General features: G+C 38.8%; 1 protein-coding gene across 3 annotated transcripts in view; it reads right to left on the bottom strand.

The window, feature by feature from the left end:
• The window catches only part of LOC103152127 (neural cell adhesion molecule 2), a 296231-nt gene that overhangs the window by 53351 nt on the left and 221017 nt on the right, over positions 1–21863 (bottom strand). For all 3 annotated transcript variants that reach the window (XM_016660909.1, XM_016660908.1, XM_007572476.2), the window contains exons 3-5: positions 20390–20596; positions 15812–15955; positions 13544–13681 (exon numbers count right to left, since the gene is read on the bottom strand). In XM_016660909.1, the coding sequence (XP_016516395.1) occupies positions 13544–13681; positions 15812–15955; positions 20390–20596 (489 nt within the window). The remainder of the gene's footprint in view (positions 1–13543; positions 13682–15811; positions 15956–20389; positions 20597–21863) is intronic.

Raw genomic sequence — 21863 nt, 5'->3', positions numbered from 1 at the left:
AAGGAACATTTTTCTGGTTAAAGAATGGCTCAGTTAGCAGAATAAATAAAAGATTACTGTGGCCAAAGACGCAGCCTTGAGGAATTCCTTACATCTCAGGAACCACAAGGTTTATTCGAATTGTTGTGGAATAAACACAAAGCTACCAATGCTATTAGCTAATCTAACACATCAGTGGTACATTAGCTACCGATGTTATTAGCTAATCTAACACATCAGTGGTACATTAGCTACCGATGATATTAGCTAATCCAACACAGCACAACTCCAGTGATGATTTGTCAGAGTTGGTGTGTTTTGGTCGCCTTTTTTGATTTATAACTAAAGCAAAAGACCAAATTTCACAGCACATTTACATGTTATGGTTGTCATAGTCAAGCTAGCATAGCTAAATTACTTCCGTCTCTTGCACTATGTTTTTTCCTTAATTAAAGCTTTTTCCTGACCTTGTTGTTATTGCAGTGTTGAATATTAGTAGCAAACACTGCCTCCCCTTTTCTTTAATAAATCACACATTATATCGACAACTGAACAGCTAAAACCAATGCTAGTCATCGTTAGCAAGCAGCTTTTTGCCCTCTAACAAGAAGCTGGGGATGTGACGTCATGCTGTGACGGTCTATATGATGCAGGAAATAATTATCCATGTCAGCAACTGCAAGTCTTTCGGTGTATTTTATGGGAGTAGAAGCGACATTCCTATTACATGAGCCACATACTGTAAATACAGCGTGTCTCGCTAATCTGCAAACAGCAGCATTGTTACAGCAGAGGCCCTGATGACTTTATCAACGGCGCTGGGTGAGGGCTGTCAGCAACACGCAGGGAGTCCCTGTCACCCAGTCAACTGCCGCCTGTCGTTTTATCAACCAACAGAAGGAGACCAAGGCGAGAGCAACCTCGCTCTCATCTTTATTCCCCGTCGCGCTGACAAGGGAACGACAACTTCATGGCGCTTGAATGTAAATGAAGCAAATCAACCCATTTCTCCAGCACATATTTACGCTGCGCCTCTGCTCCCACTGCTGCCACCCTTCCCAATCTCAAGAAGTGATTAAGCGTGTTTGGAGCAGCTTAGTGGTGCTCTGGATGTTTACTCTCTCCAGTTTGCCTCGGCTGGGTGGGGGATGATTATGATGTGCAGAAAAATGGCCGACGCTGGAGCAACTGCAGCTGGAGGAGCAATTCAACCAAAGACAGAAGATTTTTGTGTTTGGTTTTTATCAGAGGGCTGGAAAACCAAACAAAACATCTGTCATGGCTACGATCGCGTCATAATTAGCACCAAAAAAGAAAGAAATAGAGAATGTCAGAGTCGTTTCTGAGGAGTTTCTGGATTCAAAAATAGTGTTTAACTTTACTTTTAAAAATAACCAGGTTGACTTCATTCAAAATTCAAATATAAACACCAATTTCTTCCAGCTGCCTTTTCTTCTTAATCGCAGCAGGAGGCCTTAAACAAAACAAATAAATACATAAAGAAGAAGGTTTTCGACCACTTGTATAAATTTAGAATCATTTTGCAAATAATTCGTCAAATACTTAACAGGCCACAACATCAGCAACAACAAAAAAGTCACATAATTCTTAAATAATTCAATTATTTCACTTTTTAAAAATGTGGCTCATATAATTAAGAAAGTCTAAATAGTCAATGGTTTTCAGTATTTTTTATAGAAATACTAAAATCCACTTTGGCATTCAAACAAAAATGTCATAAAGTCAAATTTATTAGTACAACACATTTCAGCAACGAAATGTTTTACGTCATAAAAACATTAAATACAAAGAACAGAAATAACAAAAAGTTATAATTTAGACCAAAATTAATCTATTTTTCAGAGGCAACTCTAAAAAGTGAGGTTGACTTAAAGTAAAAGAACTCAATGTGCCTGAAAGTAATTAAAAAGACAAAACTGTTGCTTTAATGTCTTTTCAAACAAACCTGAGAAACAAAACACTAATTTCTTTCTTTTTGTTCTTATCCTTAAACGCTAAAAATCACCAAACTCCTGCTTGCATTTTGCTCCTGGAAGGCAGAAACGATCCCTTTCCTCTGAAACGGAGCCGTGAGTGAAGCTGGGGCTGCAGCTTCAGGACGGGAATATCAGTCAGACCAAACTGCAGCTCCTCCTGCACCATCTGCATAATGAAATCTGATTACAGTGTGAGGGAATCGGCTCAGTGCAAAGCCTTAATAATGCCAGGTGTCGGTGAGAAAGCCTGCTATCGGTTGTTATTAAACAAATAATGCATCTCGGTCGGTACACAGCAACCCATTACAACACATTACGGTAAGCAGGATGTAATTGCGCTGGAAATTTAATTTTGTTTTGTGTTTTGTCTAACCTGACGTGATGGAGTGTTTTTAAAAGTTTAGTGAAACGACAACCACAAAAATCAAATAAAACTTTGAACTTATGATGACAAATTTATTAGAATTAAAATAATTATTAATAATGTGACTGCAAAACAATCATCAATCCTCCACCGCCATGCGCGGCGATTGCTAAGAGGTGTTACGATTTCCTCAATTTTGAGTGACTGTGTGCAACTCACAAATTGAAATAATCATGTAATGTCTAAATATTTAGTTAGATTAAAAGTCCTAATTATTTTCATAACATTAGGAAACAATTTTAAATCAACATTTAAAGCTTTTGTTCTCAATTCTAAATGGTAAAGACGTTTAAATTTAGGGTGTAAGTTACAACAAAATCAAAGAGACAAAATATAAGTAAGTTTGAGAACAAACATAACAGGAAGTGCTTTTATTTTGATTTTTCTGGCAGGAAGTAAGTCATAATCAGAGGTGGGTAAAGTACCCAGATATTTTACTGAAGTAAAGAGTAAAAAAGTATTTGGTAAAAAATCTAATCAAGTCCTGAGTAACTGATCAAATTATCACCTAATACTCGTCAGACGAGCAACAAGGGTGTAAAGAAAATGGATGGATGGAAATTTTGGTGTTTTAAGATAAAAATTGACAATAATTTATATAAGTAACAACAAATAAAATAACACAAAATAATTGTTGTCCAAATCGGTTCCTTTGAATAAAAATCTGATTAAACTTTAACAAAAACTGCAGCTGTGTGTCTGTGTCTGGTGAATTTTTGGTTAAAACATGTTTGTTTTTCATTCAGTGGGAAGAAAATCCAGAAATTTTACTCAAGTAAGAGAAGAAATACTTCATAATGAAATTACTGAAGTTAAAGTAAAAAGTACAGCATAATAAAAATACTTCTAAAAGTACATTTTTTACTTTTACTACCCAACTCTACTCATAATATTGCAGCTAGCTTAGCAGCTAAGCTACATTTATTTTGTTTCCTGAATGATCTGTTTAACATGGGGTTTGTTATTATGAAGTGGCGGCTAACATGAACAGATTATGAATCAAACATCCCATAATAATCCAAAACATACCACCTAATAATCAAGGTTATCCTTTCAAAGTAAAAGCTGCAGTCTGTAGCTTCCTTTCACTCTTCAATGAGACACATATCCATGTCAAATCTGGAGAACACATTCCCTTTTCTTATGTTCTTAAAATGACCTGTTCAGATTTTTAATCACAGAATCTCTTCTTTGGTGATTCTGAAACCACCTCATAGTAAGAAAGCAGGAAGAGCTCAAACATTAGAGCAGAATGAAGCTTCACCAGGCTGAAAATGAGCTAATCTCTGATCAAAACCATTGATTCCAGCAGCAGCTGTTCTCCAGTGTCGTCCTCAGGCGTCAGCGCGCCTCGCTGAAGCGTTAATGAGACGCTGCCAAGCTGAGAGACTTCAAACGAGCAAACCGGCAACAGGCTGGACGCATCCAACAGGAATCTGGCAAGATTCATGAATTCTTCATGCATTAGTCATATCCTTCAAACTTCAGACGATCGGTGGAGATAACACACACTTAAACAAACACTGTAATCACGTTTTAAAGGTGACAAGTTGCTTGGACAGATTTAAAAAGCTCCAAAATTTGTTTTCCTTTACAGGCTAATGGGCTAAAAGTTGTGAAATCCTCTGAAAAACCACTGAAAATGTTGCTTTCTGGATTAGCGCTGGAACCAAGCCAGCTTTTATTTATATAAATAAGTATTTATACTCCTTTCCTGATTGTGATTTATGTCAAGAAAAAGTACTTGAAGAAATATTGACGGACACAAGCGGTGGTTTCCACTGACAGCAGAAGAAAGGAAAATTGCAGGCTCTGGTTTGAGAGTGAGTGAGCCAACAATTAGGTGAACGTGTTGAGGAAAGCTACTGGGAAATTAGAACGCTTTTTTCTGTTTTGACTTAAAATATTACGACTAAGACAAAAATAATTGATGGCTTGGAAGAGGTTTAACAGGGATTTCATACAATGTTTGCGAATCTCTTGGTTTTATAAAAATCACAACCAATGACGGCTGTTTTTATTGAGTTTGGGTTTGCAGAACAAACACAGCTTTCAGAAAATTACTTTATAATCTGCTGCTGCCAGTATCCTATAAAAAGTTTCCTGAAGTTAAAAGTTTCCTCTTGACATGGAAACAGTATGATATCTGGTTAAAACGGCACTGAAATGCATGAAAACCAACTTTTGAGGCAATTTTACTAAATATTTTTGGTCCAGTTTCTAGTGTAAATAACTCATCTTAAACTAATTTACAAGTAATTTCTCAGCAAGAAATATGAGCTTGTTTCAATAAAACCATAATACTGTTGAAAAAGTACTTGTTTCATTGGCAGATTATTTCACTAAAACATTGTAAAGTTTTTGTTTTAAGTTAAATAATCTGCCACTAGAGATGGTACTTTTTTCATAAATATTTAGACTTAAAACAAGCTCATATTTCTTGTTGAAAACTTACTAAGATATTTCCACTTGAACCTACTTAGTGAGCTTTTGTGTTTTTATAAAAAAATGTCAAACTATTGTTTTAGTTTAACTGGAGTTGGTGTCGAGTTTCAGAACATGTCCGCCTCAGGGGAAACCTGAGCTCCGTCTTGTTTCATTAGAGTCCAGAACTCCGACACAAACGGACTGGACTCAGAACAGGATTAAACTTCAAAATTACCTCGTTGTGTCAACTTTCCACCAAATCAAACTTAATTCTCCACTTCCACGATTCTTCTTTTCCAGATAAACCCCTGAAATGTTCAGCATTCTTCTCAACGCCAGGCTGTTTCGCCCTTGGGTTGATTAGCCATTCAGTGGGTGGTCCGCTTTTAGTCAATATGCCATCGCTCTCATCTACGGCCGCTTTGATGATACACTGGAGGCCAGGCGCTCCTGAGGGTCAGAGGAGTTTCATTCGCTGCATGTTTGCTGGAAAAAACACACTTTTATGAAGTGGTTCATTAATATTTATGGCTTTACATCGGGGGGAAGCGTACAGTAAGCTAATTCAGTCCTGCTTTCAGATGTTCTGCATGACTGGTTAAAGCAGTCGCAGCGCTAGCAGACAAGATGCATCAGAAGAGAAACATGGCTAATCAGGACGGCTAACACTTCCTCTGAAACACTTCATTTAGAGAAAACTAAAAGATCTTTGGACGTAAAGAGGAACGAAAATTGTGTATTCAAAGAAAAGGTTAAAAAAATAACACTAAATAAGTTTTTCTGTAGCTAAATTCTCCTTTAATCTCTGCCCCAGGTTGTGAGTTTAGCGACACCTGGGAACTTCATCAACTCTAAAGGCGAGAAACGGTCAAACAGCACAAGTAGAAAGAGACAGAAGAGATGGCTGGGAGGCCCGAGTTTGTCAATGAGCGCAACAGACTAGATGTTTTATCAATCAGCTGCAAACTGTTTATTGTTCTCTGCTGCAGCGCCGGGGGATACAGACAAACCGGTGGGAGAAAAATGAGGCATAAATACTGTTTTTCTTTTCTGTTTCTGCCAGAGGACGAAGGAGGAAGAAAGGCTGAGAAGTTAACTGATGTTGCAGCAGAGTTTCTTTGGGCTTCACCTCTGCTGAGGCGTGACCGCCACTTTAAAGGCGTCTTTGTCTGAAAAACTGGACTGGACATTGATTCCTGTTAGCACGGCCGTGGCAGAGCCGGGTTTGGAAAGTTACCAGCAGACATTTATAGTTTTAATCTGAATCACTAACTTTTTGGTGACCAGACTTTTACAACTTTCACAAACATCCGAATAGATTACGTCACTCCTATCTACACAGCAATAATACAAAATGTTACCAAGTAGTTTTGGTCTCTTCTTCTTCAGAAGTTCCTGCATTAATTTAAAATTCATGGTGTCGCACAAATTGAGGTGACCAAGAAGTTTTAGTCTAGTTTATAGACCAAATATCTTCATAGACTTGAGATGAGACAAAACAAAACTTTTGAGTTGGTGTTAAGTGACTAATTTCCTAATATTGATGAAAAAGTACGAGCTCTATTGGCAGATTGTTTCACTAATAACAAGATATTTTTACAATGCAAATTTGGCTGGATCATCGCCGACGTGTTCGGTCTACAAGGGTTAAAACAAGAATCTATATATTTCTAAAAGGTAATTTGTAAGTTAGTTTTGTCTTATTTCAAGTGTAATCAGTTATTTTCTCTACAAACTAAATCAAAAATACTTTCATCCTCTTTCATCAACCTGTGAGTCATCAGATTGCGACATTATGGATTTTAGATTAATGCACCAACTCCTGAATTACTGCTCCCAGAACAGACGCTCCTACATTTTCTTAAGGACACAAATATTCTCAATAAAGCAAAATCATTCAACCAGTTTGTGTTTTGACAAACCAAGTTTTCCTACTTGCAGTAATTTTTAAATTAGATTTCAGAGTTTGCTGAAGGACCACAGCTCGTTCTCTCTTGACCCTCAGTCTGGTCCTCAACAGCAATAATTGTCCCCCAAGGAAACATAAGCAGCTATAATTCTGTACGCTGGACCACTGGCTGAAAACAGTTTATGTAAGTATGTTGATTATCTAAGTGCATACTTAGATAAACTGTACCGCATTCTCACAACACGACACAATGTTCTACACGGAGCTGCAGGGTGTAAGGAAAACGTGTCCTTGTGCTCCTCCTGAATAAAGTCATATCGTTTATGGATTAGCCACATTTTCAGCTGTTTATTTTCTTTCATTCAACGTCTCCAGCTTTAACCTCATCCTCTAATAAACCACATCCAAACTGAGGGTCTGGAAAGTAAACCCAGCAGGACAAATACGACGCCTGAATGCAAAATGTGAGTCTGTTGCCAACTCAAGGTTACTGCTGGTGAAAGCAGAGTTTACAGAAACCTCAGAACATTAATGATTTAAATTCATATCCTACGAAAATCTTAAAATCATTGGACACCGCTGCAAAGGTACATTGATGGAGGATTGATCAAAAACTAAATCATGCTCAGCAACGCTAATGCTAATGCTAACATCCAACATGGTCACACTTATCATACTTCAATAAATGCTTTTCAAAATACTGCTTTGGGTTTATTGTAAACACTTGAAGTTTATCCAGAATATATTTAGTATTTTCATCTCAACAACATGGTTTTATTTGAAGAGACAAAGCTGCTACCATGGAAACAGATTTAAATCCTCAATCAGGGAGTCAAACTCAGTTTCATTTTGGGTTGTATCAAAAATCTGAATGTTCTTAAAGGGCCACTTGTGCCAGAATACACTTATAAAACCAATTACACTGTTAAAATATCAATAAATCGCTGTTTCTCCAGAATTTTGTGATCATCTTAGTCTTTTTTGCAATCAATATTGTAGATTTAGAAATGTTTGTAAGCAATTTTTAATGTATGATGTTAAATGTGACTTTTTATTACTCGCCGTATCAACTACAGACTATAACTTGACATCAAGTGAGACAACAGTCAATTCAACTGAGTGATTATTGATCAAATTTGGGAAAATTTGCAATAAAATCAGAAAAAAATGTGATTTGTTCATTTTATGTGTGGAGAGTGTAGAGGGCCACATTATAAGCTACGGCGGGCCAGATTTGGCCCCCAGGCCTTCAGTTTGACACCTGTCCTGCATGATTCAGCTCCCGTCTGTCACCTAAAGTCAGCACAACTACTGCAAACTTTGGTCACAACTTTGTCTTGTACCTTTTCTTGTAGACTATACAGAAGTATCTTTTTTATTAAATCATTTTTATCATCCCTGCCAATAATTACAGTCATGTTTACCTTTACAAAAGGCGACTTTATTCATGACAATTATTCATTCTAACATGCAAAATGTTTTGTAAGCTGTTAAAATTTGATAATTGGCAGCTGAGTCATCAAAAATGTCAACTATTGTTCATCAATCGTACACTTGTTTCTTGAGTATCGCTGTTTGTTCTTGATTTAAATGCTAAATGTTTTTCTGTGGGTGGTTTTCTGTCACAGCTCAAGTCTAAGATCAAATTCGTGGGTGAGGAAACCGTCCCTTTTAATGATACGCCTCAGTGTTTTGGTTAAACCGTAACTTTAAATTTAAAAGAGTGAATGACTTTTGGGCTGAAAATAAAAACGCCTAATTCCTGAAAAGCTGCACGCTGGAGGTAAAATGAGGCATGAATGAGAAGCCGACCCCATGACGATATATTTCCACTTCCTACAAGGCTGAGGCAGGAGGCTCGTGTTTGTGTGCCCCATGACAGCCTGTGGCATTTAAGTAAATGTCTCTGCTAGGCATGTCACCATTATCACCCCTCTCTGCACACCTTTATGCCAGAGGCTAAATTAAAAGCCCCTCTGGGCCGGGGACAGCTGCTGCCCCAGAAACAAATGGGCATGTAGGAGGAAAAACACCAAAAGAAGCAGCTTGGTGCTTCACTCACTCGCTCAGACCTTTTCTGTTTGGAGGCAGACCTGATTAAATCAAAAGACTGGAAGCTTTTCTGCAACAATTGCTCACTTTGTCAGATCAGACTGGAAGTTTGGCCAAAGCCTGTTAGCGTTAGCGACTGGAGCGGAGGCTGCAGCGTCGCTCCTGCAGCTTTATGCAGACATCTTGGGAAAAGAGGATTAATCATTACAATGCTGCAGCACCAACATCTATTTAAAAATCTATTTAAAAAATAACAGAAAAGCTTATAAAATAACTTTCTGAAACTAGTTTAATACACAATGACTCACAGAAATTTCACAAAATGATAGATATTTTGTTTTCTTCAAATTTTGAACTTGACATAAATTCTTTTGGCATTTTGTCAAATTAAATTTTATCAGTTTAGGTGTTTTAAGCAGTTAGCATGTCCTTAAGCTAGTCTGGAAGCTAAGTCTTTAATTATTAAATTTTCAAATGTGATTACTTTAGTAACTTTTACACCAGGGGTTTCCAACATGTGGCCCAAGGGCCATTTGTGGCCCCTGTAATTTATAAATGATATAAATGTTCCCCGTAGATCCAGATTGAGTTTTTTTGAACTTGTAGCATCAGATTAAGTTAGCTCTCTTTCACGTCCACATTATAAGAACTTATCAGTTATTATTTTGTCTGTTTTTGCAAGAAATACATATTTTTTTCAAAGAATCAAGTCAGAAGTGCGTTCAGAAACAAACCACCTGTCGCCATCCATGGATCATTTTATTAGATCATTTTTGTTTTTGTAACTTAAAAAGACATCAAGTTTAAGAATCAGACACTTTCAATGCATTACATTTAAATATTTAAGAAACAAAGAGCAAACTTGTGGTTTTTTGGTAACAGTAACGGGTCGAAATCTACATCAGAGAAGAAAAAGGCAAAACAAACAAAATTCAGTTGAATAAAAACTAAATCTGACAGAGGAGAAATGATGAGATCATGAAAGCGAGGAGCCAGCTACACTTTGTTCTTCTGTTTTGTTGTTAGCATTCAGCAGCTCGGCCTTTTCTCTCTTTGCTGTTGCATTGCAAACCCGATAATATTTAACAATTCACAAAGGGGATCTTATCCAAAAAGTTCACAAGCGGCAACATGAAAAGCCGTCGGAGGACACCTGTGAGCCGTGAGGTTTTAAAGCTAACAGTTAGCGTCAGGTGTTTAAACAGAGGAGCTGCAGGGCGAACATCCTCCAAGACGGGGTGAGCAGAGAGTTTCTTCCTGAGGCAGAGAGAGTTTATCAAGTGTGTCTGCGAGCTCAGCAGAGCCCTGCAGCCCGTCCCATCGCAGCACCACATGGCAAGTGTTGCATCACTGCAATAATGGGCCGCGCCTCATTGAGCAGGCTTATTGGATCTTCCACAGAAGTGAGGTAAGTGGTGTGCTAAATTAAATGCAATTCATACTTTTTTGGGCTGGGTCCCGCGCTGCTATTACATTAAGTGTGAGAGAATTACATAGGCAGAGACAATATTGCAGCTGTTGGAGCATTACAAGACGCTGGTGGCTTTAGTGAGATCACATTTCAATCAAGCCGGCAGTCTCAGGTGACTCACCGTAAATGAGAACAAATGAGGAAATTAAAATGACATCCATTGATTTCTGGACCGCGGCACCCGGCGCCATTACTAATTTTATTTTTCAGCCGCGTCGGAGAAGAAAGGGAAGAGAAAAGTCGCACTAATAGAAGCTTAAGAGGCAAGCGAGCCAGAAAGTGAGTTTACCCGGGTGAGTCTGCAGGAGACGACGGCTCTATTGTGAACTAATGGAGAAACCTGAAGGTGTTCATGTCATTTCACAGCCACTAAACCAACTGCAGATCATCCAGACCTCTGGATAGATCTACTTCCAGGTCAAAGTACTCAGGCTTATGTTTTGTCTTTTCAAGCATTTGGAGCTAAAGTTTTAATTTACTGTTTTATGACATCATTTATTACCTTTATTAAGAATGTATTGTGATGAAAAATGTATATTTTAGGCAGAGTCAAAGGATTCAGATTTATGTTTTGAAATCACATCCAACGCACCTGAAAGGTCTGAGAAGAAAACACCAATTTAACAAAAAATATCATTTTAATAACTTTTAACATCTAAAATATAAGCCAACTTTTTAAATTACACAGATGAATTAGATATTTAAAAAAATACTTTTTTAAATATCTCTAAAATATTTTAAAATATTTATATTTTTAATATTTAGACATTTTAAAATATATCTTTAAAATATTTTTTAAAATAATTTTCAATATTAAAAAAATATTTTTAAAATATTTGGAAATATCTTTAAAATATTAAAAAATATTTCAATGTTTTTAAATGTATTTTTAAATATTTCAAAATGTTAACAAATATTTAAAAAGTATTTTTGCGATATTATTTTAAAATATTTACAAAAACATTTTAAAAATATTTTTGAACGTTTTTAAAAATATTTTAAAGAAATAATTTTAAAAAATGTTAAAAATGTTCTAGCATTTTGTAACTTAAAATAATTTTGTTATTCTAACTAAGAAAAACCAAGAAGAGTCTGATTTAACTTCAGTCAGTAAGAAAAGTGTCTGTGTTTCAACTGTAAATAACGTTTTCCAAATTCAGGCTTTTAATCCAACGTTACAAAACTGTGCAGTTTGAATATCAAGCACTTCCCAAACCTTGAAAACACCTGATTAAAACTCAAGGACGTGGAGCATCCACAGGAACCCTGAAACCAAGCCGACAGTTTCATCGTGCAGTGAGAACCATCGCTGCTTTTCCTCTGCCCTTGTTTCATTATTGCACCTTTAACCTCGGCCACCTGAACAAAAGCAACGATTCATGTTGAGTTTAGAAAAACAGGAGAACCAAAACAACTTGCGTATGCAGAGGGAGCCTGGTCCCTAATGCGCGTCAATCTGCTGGCACTGTGCGAAGAGGAGCACGTATGTGCCTGGAATCCAGATGGATGTTTTTGTTGGTTTATCCGAATCGAGGAGACAAAGACCAGCTGTGCAGCTTTTTTTTTTTTTTTTTTTTTTTAACTACATATTCCAACACTGCTGTGACAGACTTATTTTGTTGATTCTTCATCCCAATTTTCAGATCAGGATCATTTTTTATGATTGTGTTGAGATTTGTGCCAGTGATCTTGTCAAACACAAACACCTGGTTGTGCTCTAAAGTTGGAATCATCATCGATGTTTTAGTTAACAAGCAAAACATTTTTTTCAAAAAAAAAAAAATTGGACAGTCACTCTGGTTTTCACTGATTGGCTCTATTTAGTCGATTCATCCTTTAACCAACTGGTGCAAAGTGAATCTGGCGTCTAAATTTAGTCACAGATATTAAATATACTAGTCAAAGTTGATGGAGAATCAGGATTAGCCATTTTGCCAACTGTGCTTCTGATTGGCTGGCCAGCCCTCCTGACGTCTCCTCTACCAACTCTGGATGTTATGATACAGTCATGTCCAAGAAACCAGTTTATGAGGCTCAAAGTGGATCTAAAGAACCATCAGTACCTTGAACTATTGACAGAACTCTGGTGCACTGAGTTGATTGGCTAAAGTCGGCATTTGTGTTTTTAAATAATCAACCTGTTGTATCTGTGGGAGATGAGTGTAATTCAAGCATGTTTTCACACCTGGCAGTTCAGAAGACTCAGTTTGATTGGGGACTAAAACTGCAACATTTGTTATTTTCACACTGTTCCTGTTCCCCTCCTCACCTGTGGGGGCGCTGCACCAAGAACCACTGAAGGAAGTGATACAAAGACCTCCAAAGAAGACATGAAATGTAAATGAAAATGGAGTGGTGTCAGATTTTGGTGGTTATTTGTCTTTGGCAAAAAGCCTGGAATCATTTCTCCCACTAATGCTAGGCGCTCACGTTTGTTGTGGCTTTATTTATTTTGTACCCAGAATGCACGGCATTGTAGCCCACTTCCTGCTTCCTGCATCTTTCCAATCAAATCGGACTTTCTAGACAAACTAGCGCCGATTAAAATAACTTAGCATAGCAATCATAGCTCAATCATGCTACAAAGTCATCCTGAAAAGGGAGGAATAACTCACTTTCCTTCTTTTTCCCCCCAGCTCCAAAGGGATTTAGCTCATATGTTGCAAAAATCTAATGTTTCCAATCTCTGGAATTTCTTTTCTTTAAATGCAAAATCAATCTACCCAAGTAAGAGAAGCAATAGTAATAATATTACTCAAGTAAAAGAAAAAAGTACAGAGCAGTAAAACTACTCTTAAAAGTACCTTTTACCCAAAAAGTTACTCATTTGAACATAAATAACAAAAATAGTAGCCTATTCTTCTTAATAAGCTCAACGTAGCTTCATCATGCTACATTAGCTAGCATGTTTAGCTAACATAGCTAGTCAGCAGCATTACTGAATTCACTCGGTAAGTTTGCGGGGTAAAAGCTGTGCAAAGTTTGTTGCCATGATTATAACAGACATCAGCACATCTTAGGGCTCATGTTGCGTTTAAAGACGGCTCGGAAAAAACACGTTACAGCATGCTAACAATGGAGTAAACAGTTGTAACGGCTAAAAAAAGACAAAAATGCATGGTACAGAGGGAACAGATACAGAAATGGTCAGATTTTAGTGGTTATTTGTTACTTTCACACTCTTTAGGTGGGGAACCAGCCCCCCCAGAATGTTAGTTATCTAAAAAGCTAAAAATGTAAGAACTACATGGCATAAAAGCAGCAGTTTAAACGATCAGACTCACCGTTGACGACCACGGCTATGTCCACAAAGTCGATCTCCCCTCTGGCCTCCACGCTGGCCTCGCAGCGGTAGACGCCCTCGTCCGCCTTGGTCACCTGGCGGATCTGCAGGTTGTTGTTCGGCAGCACCTGGAACCTGCCTTCACGGGTCGACAGGAGAGGAGAAAACAAAACAACGGCAGCGTAAGAGGAGCAGGAGGAAAATGCCATCTCCAGTCCAACGCAGTCAGCCTGTCAGTCTGAGCCGCAGCTCATTTACCTGATAACGTCCAGACAGATAAACTCTAGCAATTACAGCTCGGCTCTGTTGGGCCTCTATCTGCTCTGCCCAGCAAAGATATTTATATCCCCGCATCACAATTAGAGAGAAATGATTAAAGAAGAAGAAGAAAAAACAAACGCGCTTTCATCACTGTAGTGTCACAGAAGATTTGAATTTCAATTAAAAATGTGACAGATTCAAGGATTCAAAGGGTCACTCTTTCCAATCAGAGCCTTTTTTTTCTTGAGGAGAGAGTTGTAAATCAAGGAGGAGGGGAGATGAAATAATGAGCGCCGTTCGCACTGCATTACTGATTTTACAGGAACGGAAATGACTAAAAATGAATTCCTCCTTTGAGTGCTCCTCTCCCTCCATCTTCCTTTTTCTTTGCAAATTAAGTAGACCATTCTCCTGATATTTAACACTGTTAAAACTAAAAAGGGTGGGATTACCAGGGAGAGCTCTATAAATGGTATAAATCATCTTTTGCTTAAAGGGAACAGAGGAGGGCTGACAATGAGACTGTGAAATCTTCCATGGAGAATTGGCAGTACAGGATAAAAACACGCATTTCTCCACTGTTTTTATGTATTTTTTCCATGTTTTTCTGGTGTGTTTTTAATCTCACGGGGAAGCGGCGCCTTTGAATGTCACCCATCCAGCAGCTCCATAATCCATCCTCTCACAGAGGCTTGTTAACACGGGCTCTGTCCAAATTAGATGCCTCCTCCATTGGGTTTCTATCCGTAGATTTTTATACCCTTGTCTCATTGTGAATCCAACACAAAGGAAGGGAAAAGCATTTCCTAGAGAACTGAGTTTTTGGCACGTTTTCAATGAGATGAAACAAGATCGGCGCTCCTGAGCATTTCTTCACTTGATATTCGAACGTTTAGGTTCAGTTCCTCTGAGAATGGCTCTTCTTACAACTTTTATGGTCCAAATTATTAGAATAACCAGCGCCGCCTGGTAACCCAGTCTGTAATGTTATTTCCATGGTTATCACAGCTCCAAATCTAAATTGTGAGGTGCTGAAAATGACAGCTATTTCCCTGCAGATCGGACAAGCTGTAAGCTGCAAATTTCTTGGCAAGTTACAGCTGATCCGCTGGCTGAACACAAACCAAGAAGGAAAATGTTTGCCAGATGAAAATAACCCGGCCGCAGCATTAGATACGATTGTTGTGGCTTTAGCTGGTACGTTTTGCTCCAGTTTTTAATGCACTCAGCTATTCAACTTTTGTCGCATTCTCCATTTCTGCAAGGCGGCAAAATTGCTGTTAAGTGCAAAAGACGTTAATTATCACATGGTGTGATAATTAACACCATGTGTTAATTAACACATGGTTAATTAACACATGTTTTATTTATGTTCAATTCTTAAAATCTTTTAAGAATTGAACATAAATAAAACACAGTTTCTAATTATGAGTTTCACTTTCTGAAAATATCGCAACATTTTGTTTATTTGAGAGATAAAAACCATTTTTTAGTGGACATGTGCTGCAGGGATGTTTGAACAAATATTACAGACAGAGAAAAATGATATGGCAAGCACTTTTGCTATAAAATGACCAATAAAAATGTAAGAGGGAGTTAAATAAATACATAAAATATAGGATAGAGAGAATACATTCCTGCTTGGCTAACAAAACAAGGAGACAAAAACTAGAAGTGAATGGATCAGAAAACAAAACAGTATCTCTTATGGCTTTAGCCAATACTGGAGCAGGGAGTCGACAGCCAGACCACCAAGATGTTGTTTGTGAGCACAAAGTTAATCTGGTAAGAACAAGCTTCATTTCACCAATAATTTGCTAATTTCTAACAAATTACGGCTGCCAAATATGTTTCCACTGATTCCTGTACGCAGATACAAACTTAGAGCAGCATTTTAAATTAAGCTTGCTTACAAATTATGGGAAAACCTTACATTCCCTTCTAGTAAAAAGAGCAAAACGAAACAAAAAGGTCAATCAAAGTGAGTCAGAAAGTGGCGATAACTCACTGCGGTGCTCCTCTGTGATCTCTTTGTCCTGGTAGTACCAAACCACCACCGGCACCGGCGAGCTGATGACATCACACACCACCTCCGCCGTCTCGCCGTGCCTGAACTCCTGCGGCGACTTTACATCCCGGAACGTCAGTTTCTCTGTGGAGCCAAACGAAAACACACATTTAACAAATGCTACAGATATGAAGCTGTTATAAAGTAAAAAACATGTCTGGATAAATTGATATTTAATCACCAGATTTTATGTGGAGAAAAATTGAAGAAAAGCCCTTTCAAAAAGTCTTTGAAATGTAAAAAAAAGAAAAGAAAAAAAAGCACTGTAATTCAATCTGCAACATGACAAGGTCCAAAACAAACCAGACAATTAAAGAATCCCACGTAATGGGCCTAGTCAAAGCCCAGATCTCATTAAGACTCTTTCAAACACTGAAAAACACTAAAAATGCCAAAAAACATTAAAAATATTCCCACATTTATATAGATGTCTTTTATGAAACAAGATTATTTTTTGGTGTTTATCTACAAAAATCACTTTCTTTAACAGATTAAAAATCAGGATGAGCATTTCTTAATAGAAAAACTGAATACTTAATGGAATCTTGTTGTTTTTATTCTTCCAACCTCTGTTAATCATCTGTCTACTGAAAAAAGTGACACAAACACAAGTGGAGGCCTAGTCAAAGTCCAGACTTGAGATCAAACTGATGTTAGAGAGAAGGCTGCAAGGCTTCGTTAAGAAAAGCAAATGGCTTCTCTTAACGAAGAGAAGCCATTTGCTGCAGCTAGAAGACGTATTTTAAGTATTTAGTTTAATTTTTTTAAGTGAAATCTTTTTCTTTTCACGATATAAAACTACTAAAAAAGTGAAAAGTTCTTAGTAATCACCTAAACGTGATTTAGGGTGTCCTAATTTTTTCACAGAGCTGCATGTACTGAACAAATACAGCAGGAATGAAAGAAAAGCCCCTGATGAAATGAAACCCAGACATTCTGGTTCTGCGGAGCCTCTTCAGCGATTGAAGAGCTTCCCGCTAAGCAGCAGCAGATCCGTCTCCAGGCCTCATCAGCGCCTCTGATGCGGGCCAAAGATGGCTCTGCCGGCGCCGCAGCCGCATGCCATCACCTGCGTGGCGCATCATGAAGGCGTGAATAAATCAGTGGCGGCTCTCCTATCAGTCTTCTCCGTTAGCGAGGCTCCGGCATTAGCATTTCAGCTGGGTGATTTATACCAGGCGGCTCCCTAAAATGAGCTTTCGCTCCCCGACTGCACCCTCCGCCCGGCGACGTGTCTGGAATCTCACCGTCTTCATTAACTTCAAGGATGCCTGTGCATGTTTCTGTCACTCACTCCGCTCTCATCATTCCCTCAGCCGCTCTTTGCTCATTTCCAAAAAAAAAAAAGAAAAAAAAAGACGCTCCTCATTTCTTCTTCTGTAAAGTTTGAATACTTCTGCTGTCAGTTATTTACTCTGTTTGTATCCATTTCCTGCTTCCTTTTGTAGTCACGTTGCTCGACAAGAGAATCTGAAAGGGAAAATCGTCTCTGGAGAAACGCGCTGCTGCAGACTTGACATCAGCAAAATGAGGAAACGCTCAGCAGAGTTTCTGCTCTCCTGTTCGCAGAAACACTGAAGTTAAACACCTTATATCAGCCAGTTTCCCTCCAAACACATCTGGACTCTGATGATGCGTTTGGAAAATACGCCTACCAAGCACTTTAGTCAAATACGAAAGAAAAAATGAAAAAAACTTGGCAATGAAAGAAGTCAAAAAAATAACTTGTCTGATTTAAAACTGGAGCTACACTGAAGCGCAGCTGGTTGGAAATAAAATCTTTGTAGAGATTCTGGTCAAATCTCTACAAAACCTGATGCACCGATTTGATGATCTGGGCCAATATCAAAGTCCAATATCATCACCGCTGTTACGGCTGATATTTACCAATATTATATTTATTTTCCTTCACTTTCGACACCATGACATAACAACCATGTTGCTTCTTTTGCTTCTTTACAGGATCACATCACCAATCCCCTAAAACACAAACAGTAACACGCCTGGTTTTACTTATCAAATCAATACTGACATGTCAATATTCCAGTTGCCAAATTATATCGTAAATAACGTTTTCCAAATTTAGACTTTTCACATTTTAGATTGCATTCATTACAAAACTGTGCAGTTAGAATATCAAGCACTTTCAAGAACTTCACCCCTAAATCGGGGGCTTTTTATCATGTGGGGCCAAAATTGTAGATTCAAAAAAAAAAAAAAATTGCAGGGCAAAAAAACCAAAAAGAAAAAATAGCTCATATGTTTTGTAGATCCAAAACTTGAAAGGGAATCGTAAAACGGTGTAAAAAAGGAGTGAATTTTTGCCAAAAACTAGAACATTTTTTGATTAATCAAGCATTTTCAAGGATCTAAAAGCTCCAGTATGAACCTTATATGTGACAGGAAAATTTCCCTGGACTGGCCTCACTGTAACGACGACATGCTGGAAATCACTGCATTTCACAAACATGGAAGTTGATGAAATCAATAATTTGGAGGGTGGACCTGGAGTGTGTGTGTGTGTGTGCGTGCGTGTGTGTGTGTGTGTGTGGAAAGGTGCGTGTGTGTGTACTTTAACCCTGAGGTCAGATTGTTCTGTCCAACACGCTGCAGACCAGCAGGTCCACCCAGGAGCGCAGGCGGGACGGCGGGCTCCGGCTTCAGCAGGGCTCTTCATTCGCATTCTGCTCATGAAGCCCACGCCACGGGGCTGCGCACGAGCGGCGCTCGGTTGCCAAGGAAACAGCGGGGCTGGTTATGCGGAGAATGAGGCTATGACTGAGCAGCGGCAGGTGGGATTGAGGCTGTGATGTCTCAGCTAATGCTTCTCTGGGAGAGGAAGGGAAGACAGCAGCCCAGCAGGTGATGATTTCCAGAGCGCATGCGAACGTGTCGGTTTCCCTGGAGTTAATCCTCGTACTTTTGACGTTTCCTCTAATTAAACTTGGTGTTGTCTCCTGAACATGCACAAGGGTATTTAGTCAGTCCCATCACAGGACTCACTGGGTAATTTCTCAGTGAGGAAATCTTGTGCTTTATTGTTAATTCATCACATGTTTCTGGCTTTGAACAGGAATGAGTGTGTTCTTTTTTTACTCCTTTTTCCAGTTAAGGTCGGGTCATTTCAAGGATGTAAGCGCTCAAATGTTATACATTCAGCTGTGCAGAGTGTGAAATGTAGCAATTTATGGGCTTATGTTAAAGAATCTTAAATCCTTTCATGATTTATGCCTTCAAGTGGCTTCAGAAATGGACCCTATGGAAGGCCAGAGGTGACAAAATGAATGTAATTTCAAAGTTAAAAATATGGCGATTATTTATTTGGAAAAAAAAAAAAAACACATCTGATATGATATAGTTTATTAAATCAATGGCTCAATGCAATCTGCTGGGTTTCCTTTAGATAATTAATTGAGAATTGAAATTATTTTTTTGAAAAGTACCAAGAGATGACATTTGTTGTAAATTTATACACAAAACTGATTTGAATTATAGGGAAATAGATTCATATCTGATTGGTTGACTGCAGCATCAATAGCCCCGTCCACTGACTTTGATGACACAAATTAATTAAAAGTGACCTATTATGTTTCCTTGAATAGGTTAGGATAGATTTATGGGTGATACAAAACATGCTAATTACATTTTTGGCACAAAATCGTTCTTAGGTAATGAATTAGTTTATTTCAGAATGAGATGTTTTAGGGCCTCTGTCACTTTAAATCCAAATAGGCTGCTGCTGGCCACGCCCCCCAACTCAACATTTACACTTGCACATGAAAATGGCTGAAAAACAGACTCAATCACACAACTGAACATCTTAGAAAGAGCCTCCTGCACAACCAAGACAACAAAACACTTGTCTTTTCCAGCAGCCATTGTACAGCGCATACAGTGGTAAAAGCAGTTGACCAAACATTTTGGAGCTCAGCTTGGGGTTGCTAGGTAACGGGCAGTGCCTGCTGATTTGTGACGTTACATTCTGAGGCTTTTGAAACTTCTCATTTTCCAGACACCAAAAAACTTTAACATATTGTGTTTGTTTAAGGGCTAAGGCTGTTTTCAGAAGTGGAAGTATGAAAAGTTTGGTTCCCTTTAAGGGTTTGGCTTCATTATGCGCTCAATGAGCAAAGGGCAGGAAACTGACTGCTTGCATGTAGGAGAGTCTCCGTAGCGATGGAGTGACCCCCTGCCTCATAACATCAATGGGCCACAAAGGCAGGTTAGACAAAGTGCCAGGTCTCTCATTAAGCCTGGCAGGATCCGAGTCCCGTAGGCATCGCTGATGATTATCCTTTAATCATCAACACAGATTCACAGGAGCCACAGGCACACGTGGACCTCAAGTTCAGGGGCATCCTTAACAGCTTGTGGTGCAGATGAGAATATGAATCAGCTGTGATCAAAACCTAATTTCAAAGCTTTATTCTATTCGTGTCTGACTCTCCCCAGGAGGCCAGCGTGGAGCATCTGCAGGTTGCTGTGAAGTGCGGTTGCATGGTAACAGGCGAAACTTACGGTAGATTTCGAGCACCACCGACGCCTCCTCCGTGTGGCCGCTGGCGTCGGTGGCCTGGCAGCGGTAGATCCCCGCGTCCTCGATGATGGCGTTGTAGATGATGAGTCGGGATCGGGACGCCTCCGTCTGCAGGTTCATCCGTTTGCTGCTTACGATGCGCTCACCCAGAGGGTTGAACCATTCCAGCCTGACAGGCTCACCGATAGCTGGAAGCAGACAGAGAAACAGGAAAACGCAAATGAAACCAACTTCAGATGGAGGTTCTGATCCAGTTCTTAGAAACAAAAATCACTTTGGGGTGATGGATGGTAGAAATAGGGACATAACTAAAAAAGAGCCAAAGAACTTCTGGTGTTGGACCAATGACTCCAACATGGTTGAATACTGTTGGTTTAGATGTTTTTATTATACTGTATAGCTGTGAGTTATAGTCTAACACTTTGGTGTCATCCCACCAAAAGACATTGTTCTAGAAATCTTATAGTTCATATTTCTAAGGTTGTTTTCACACCTGATAGTCCAGTAGACTCGGTTCGATTGGAGATCAAAATTGCAACATTTGCTACATTTTCAGCTGCTGCAGTTTTATCGTCACACTAGACTGCCCAAAGTGATCCAAATCCTTTGGAAAACCAAAAACTCCTGAAGGAAACGACACAAGAACTATGCACAAAAATTGTAAACAAAAATGGATTTTAGCAGTTGTAGGATTCCTATTTTGTCTTTGGTAAAAAAAACCTCGAGACATTTCTCAAGCTTGCGCTAGACTCTCGTGTCTGTTTTGGCTGAATTTAACCAGAATTAACTTCCTGCTTTTGCAGCGGTTTCCAGTTCGCTTGGTGTTCATATCTGCATTCAAATTGCACCAGAGTTCAATTCAACCAAACCAACACCTTAACTTCTCTTTCTTGGTCTGCATCAGAGTTCGACTCCACAATGAAGAGGAAATCTAAAGCAAACTAACCAAACTTCAATTAAAGCGGACTAAACATGGCGGGTGTGAATGCTTTCCATTGTTAGCTCTTTCAAACAACCAATATTTGTTCAGCCTCTTTGTGTCTAACATGCCAACTAAGGTTTTCAGAGTCTCAGAGGGTTCTCTTGTTGTTCGTTTCTCCTGACTTTGCTACATCAACTCTAGGAAACATTGTTGCATGATTGGAAATTTATGTGATGTGAATCAACGATGGCTTTCCAAAGGTACGCTACCTGTACACTTCTTGACATTTGATTGGATACGACTCAGCTGCTGCTTCCCCTTTTAAAAGCGGATGCATCAAGGATTTAGTTGACAGTGTCTTCTTGGTACATCAAACCATGGAACCAAAAGAGGAAACACTTCCAACGTAAATCCGTTCAGATCAAAACCGAACTTGAACCGGGGCGTCCTCATGTGCCCCGTGAAGCGAGACCTCGTGCAGCTACTTAAGGAGATGACAGAGCCATCTGCAAGCAGCAGGTGCCCCTCGTCTG

Source organism: Poecilia formosa, unplaced genomic scaffold (assembly GCF_000485575.1).
Source record: "Poecilia formosa unplaced genomic scaffold, Poecilia_formosa-5.1.2 Scaffold301, whole genome shotgun sequence".
In the NCBI taxonomy this organism is placed as follows: Eukaryota; Metazoa; Chordata; class Actinopteri; order Cyprinodontiformes; family Poeciliidae; genus Poecilia; species Poecilia formosa.
The sequence above is the reverse complement of the archived record's forward strand: the minus strand, read 5'-3'. Positions and strand labels throughout refer to the sequence as shown.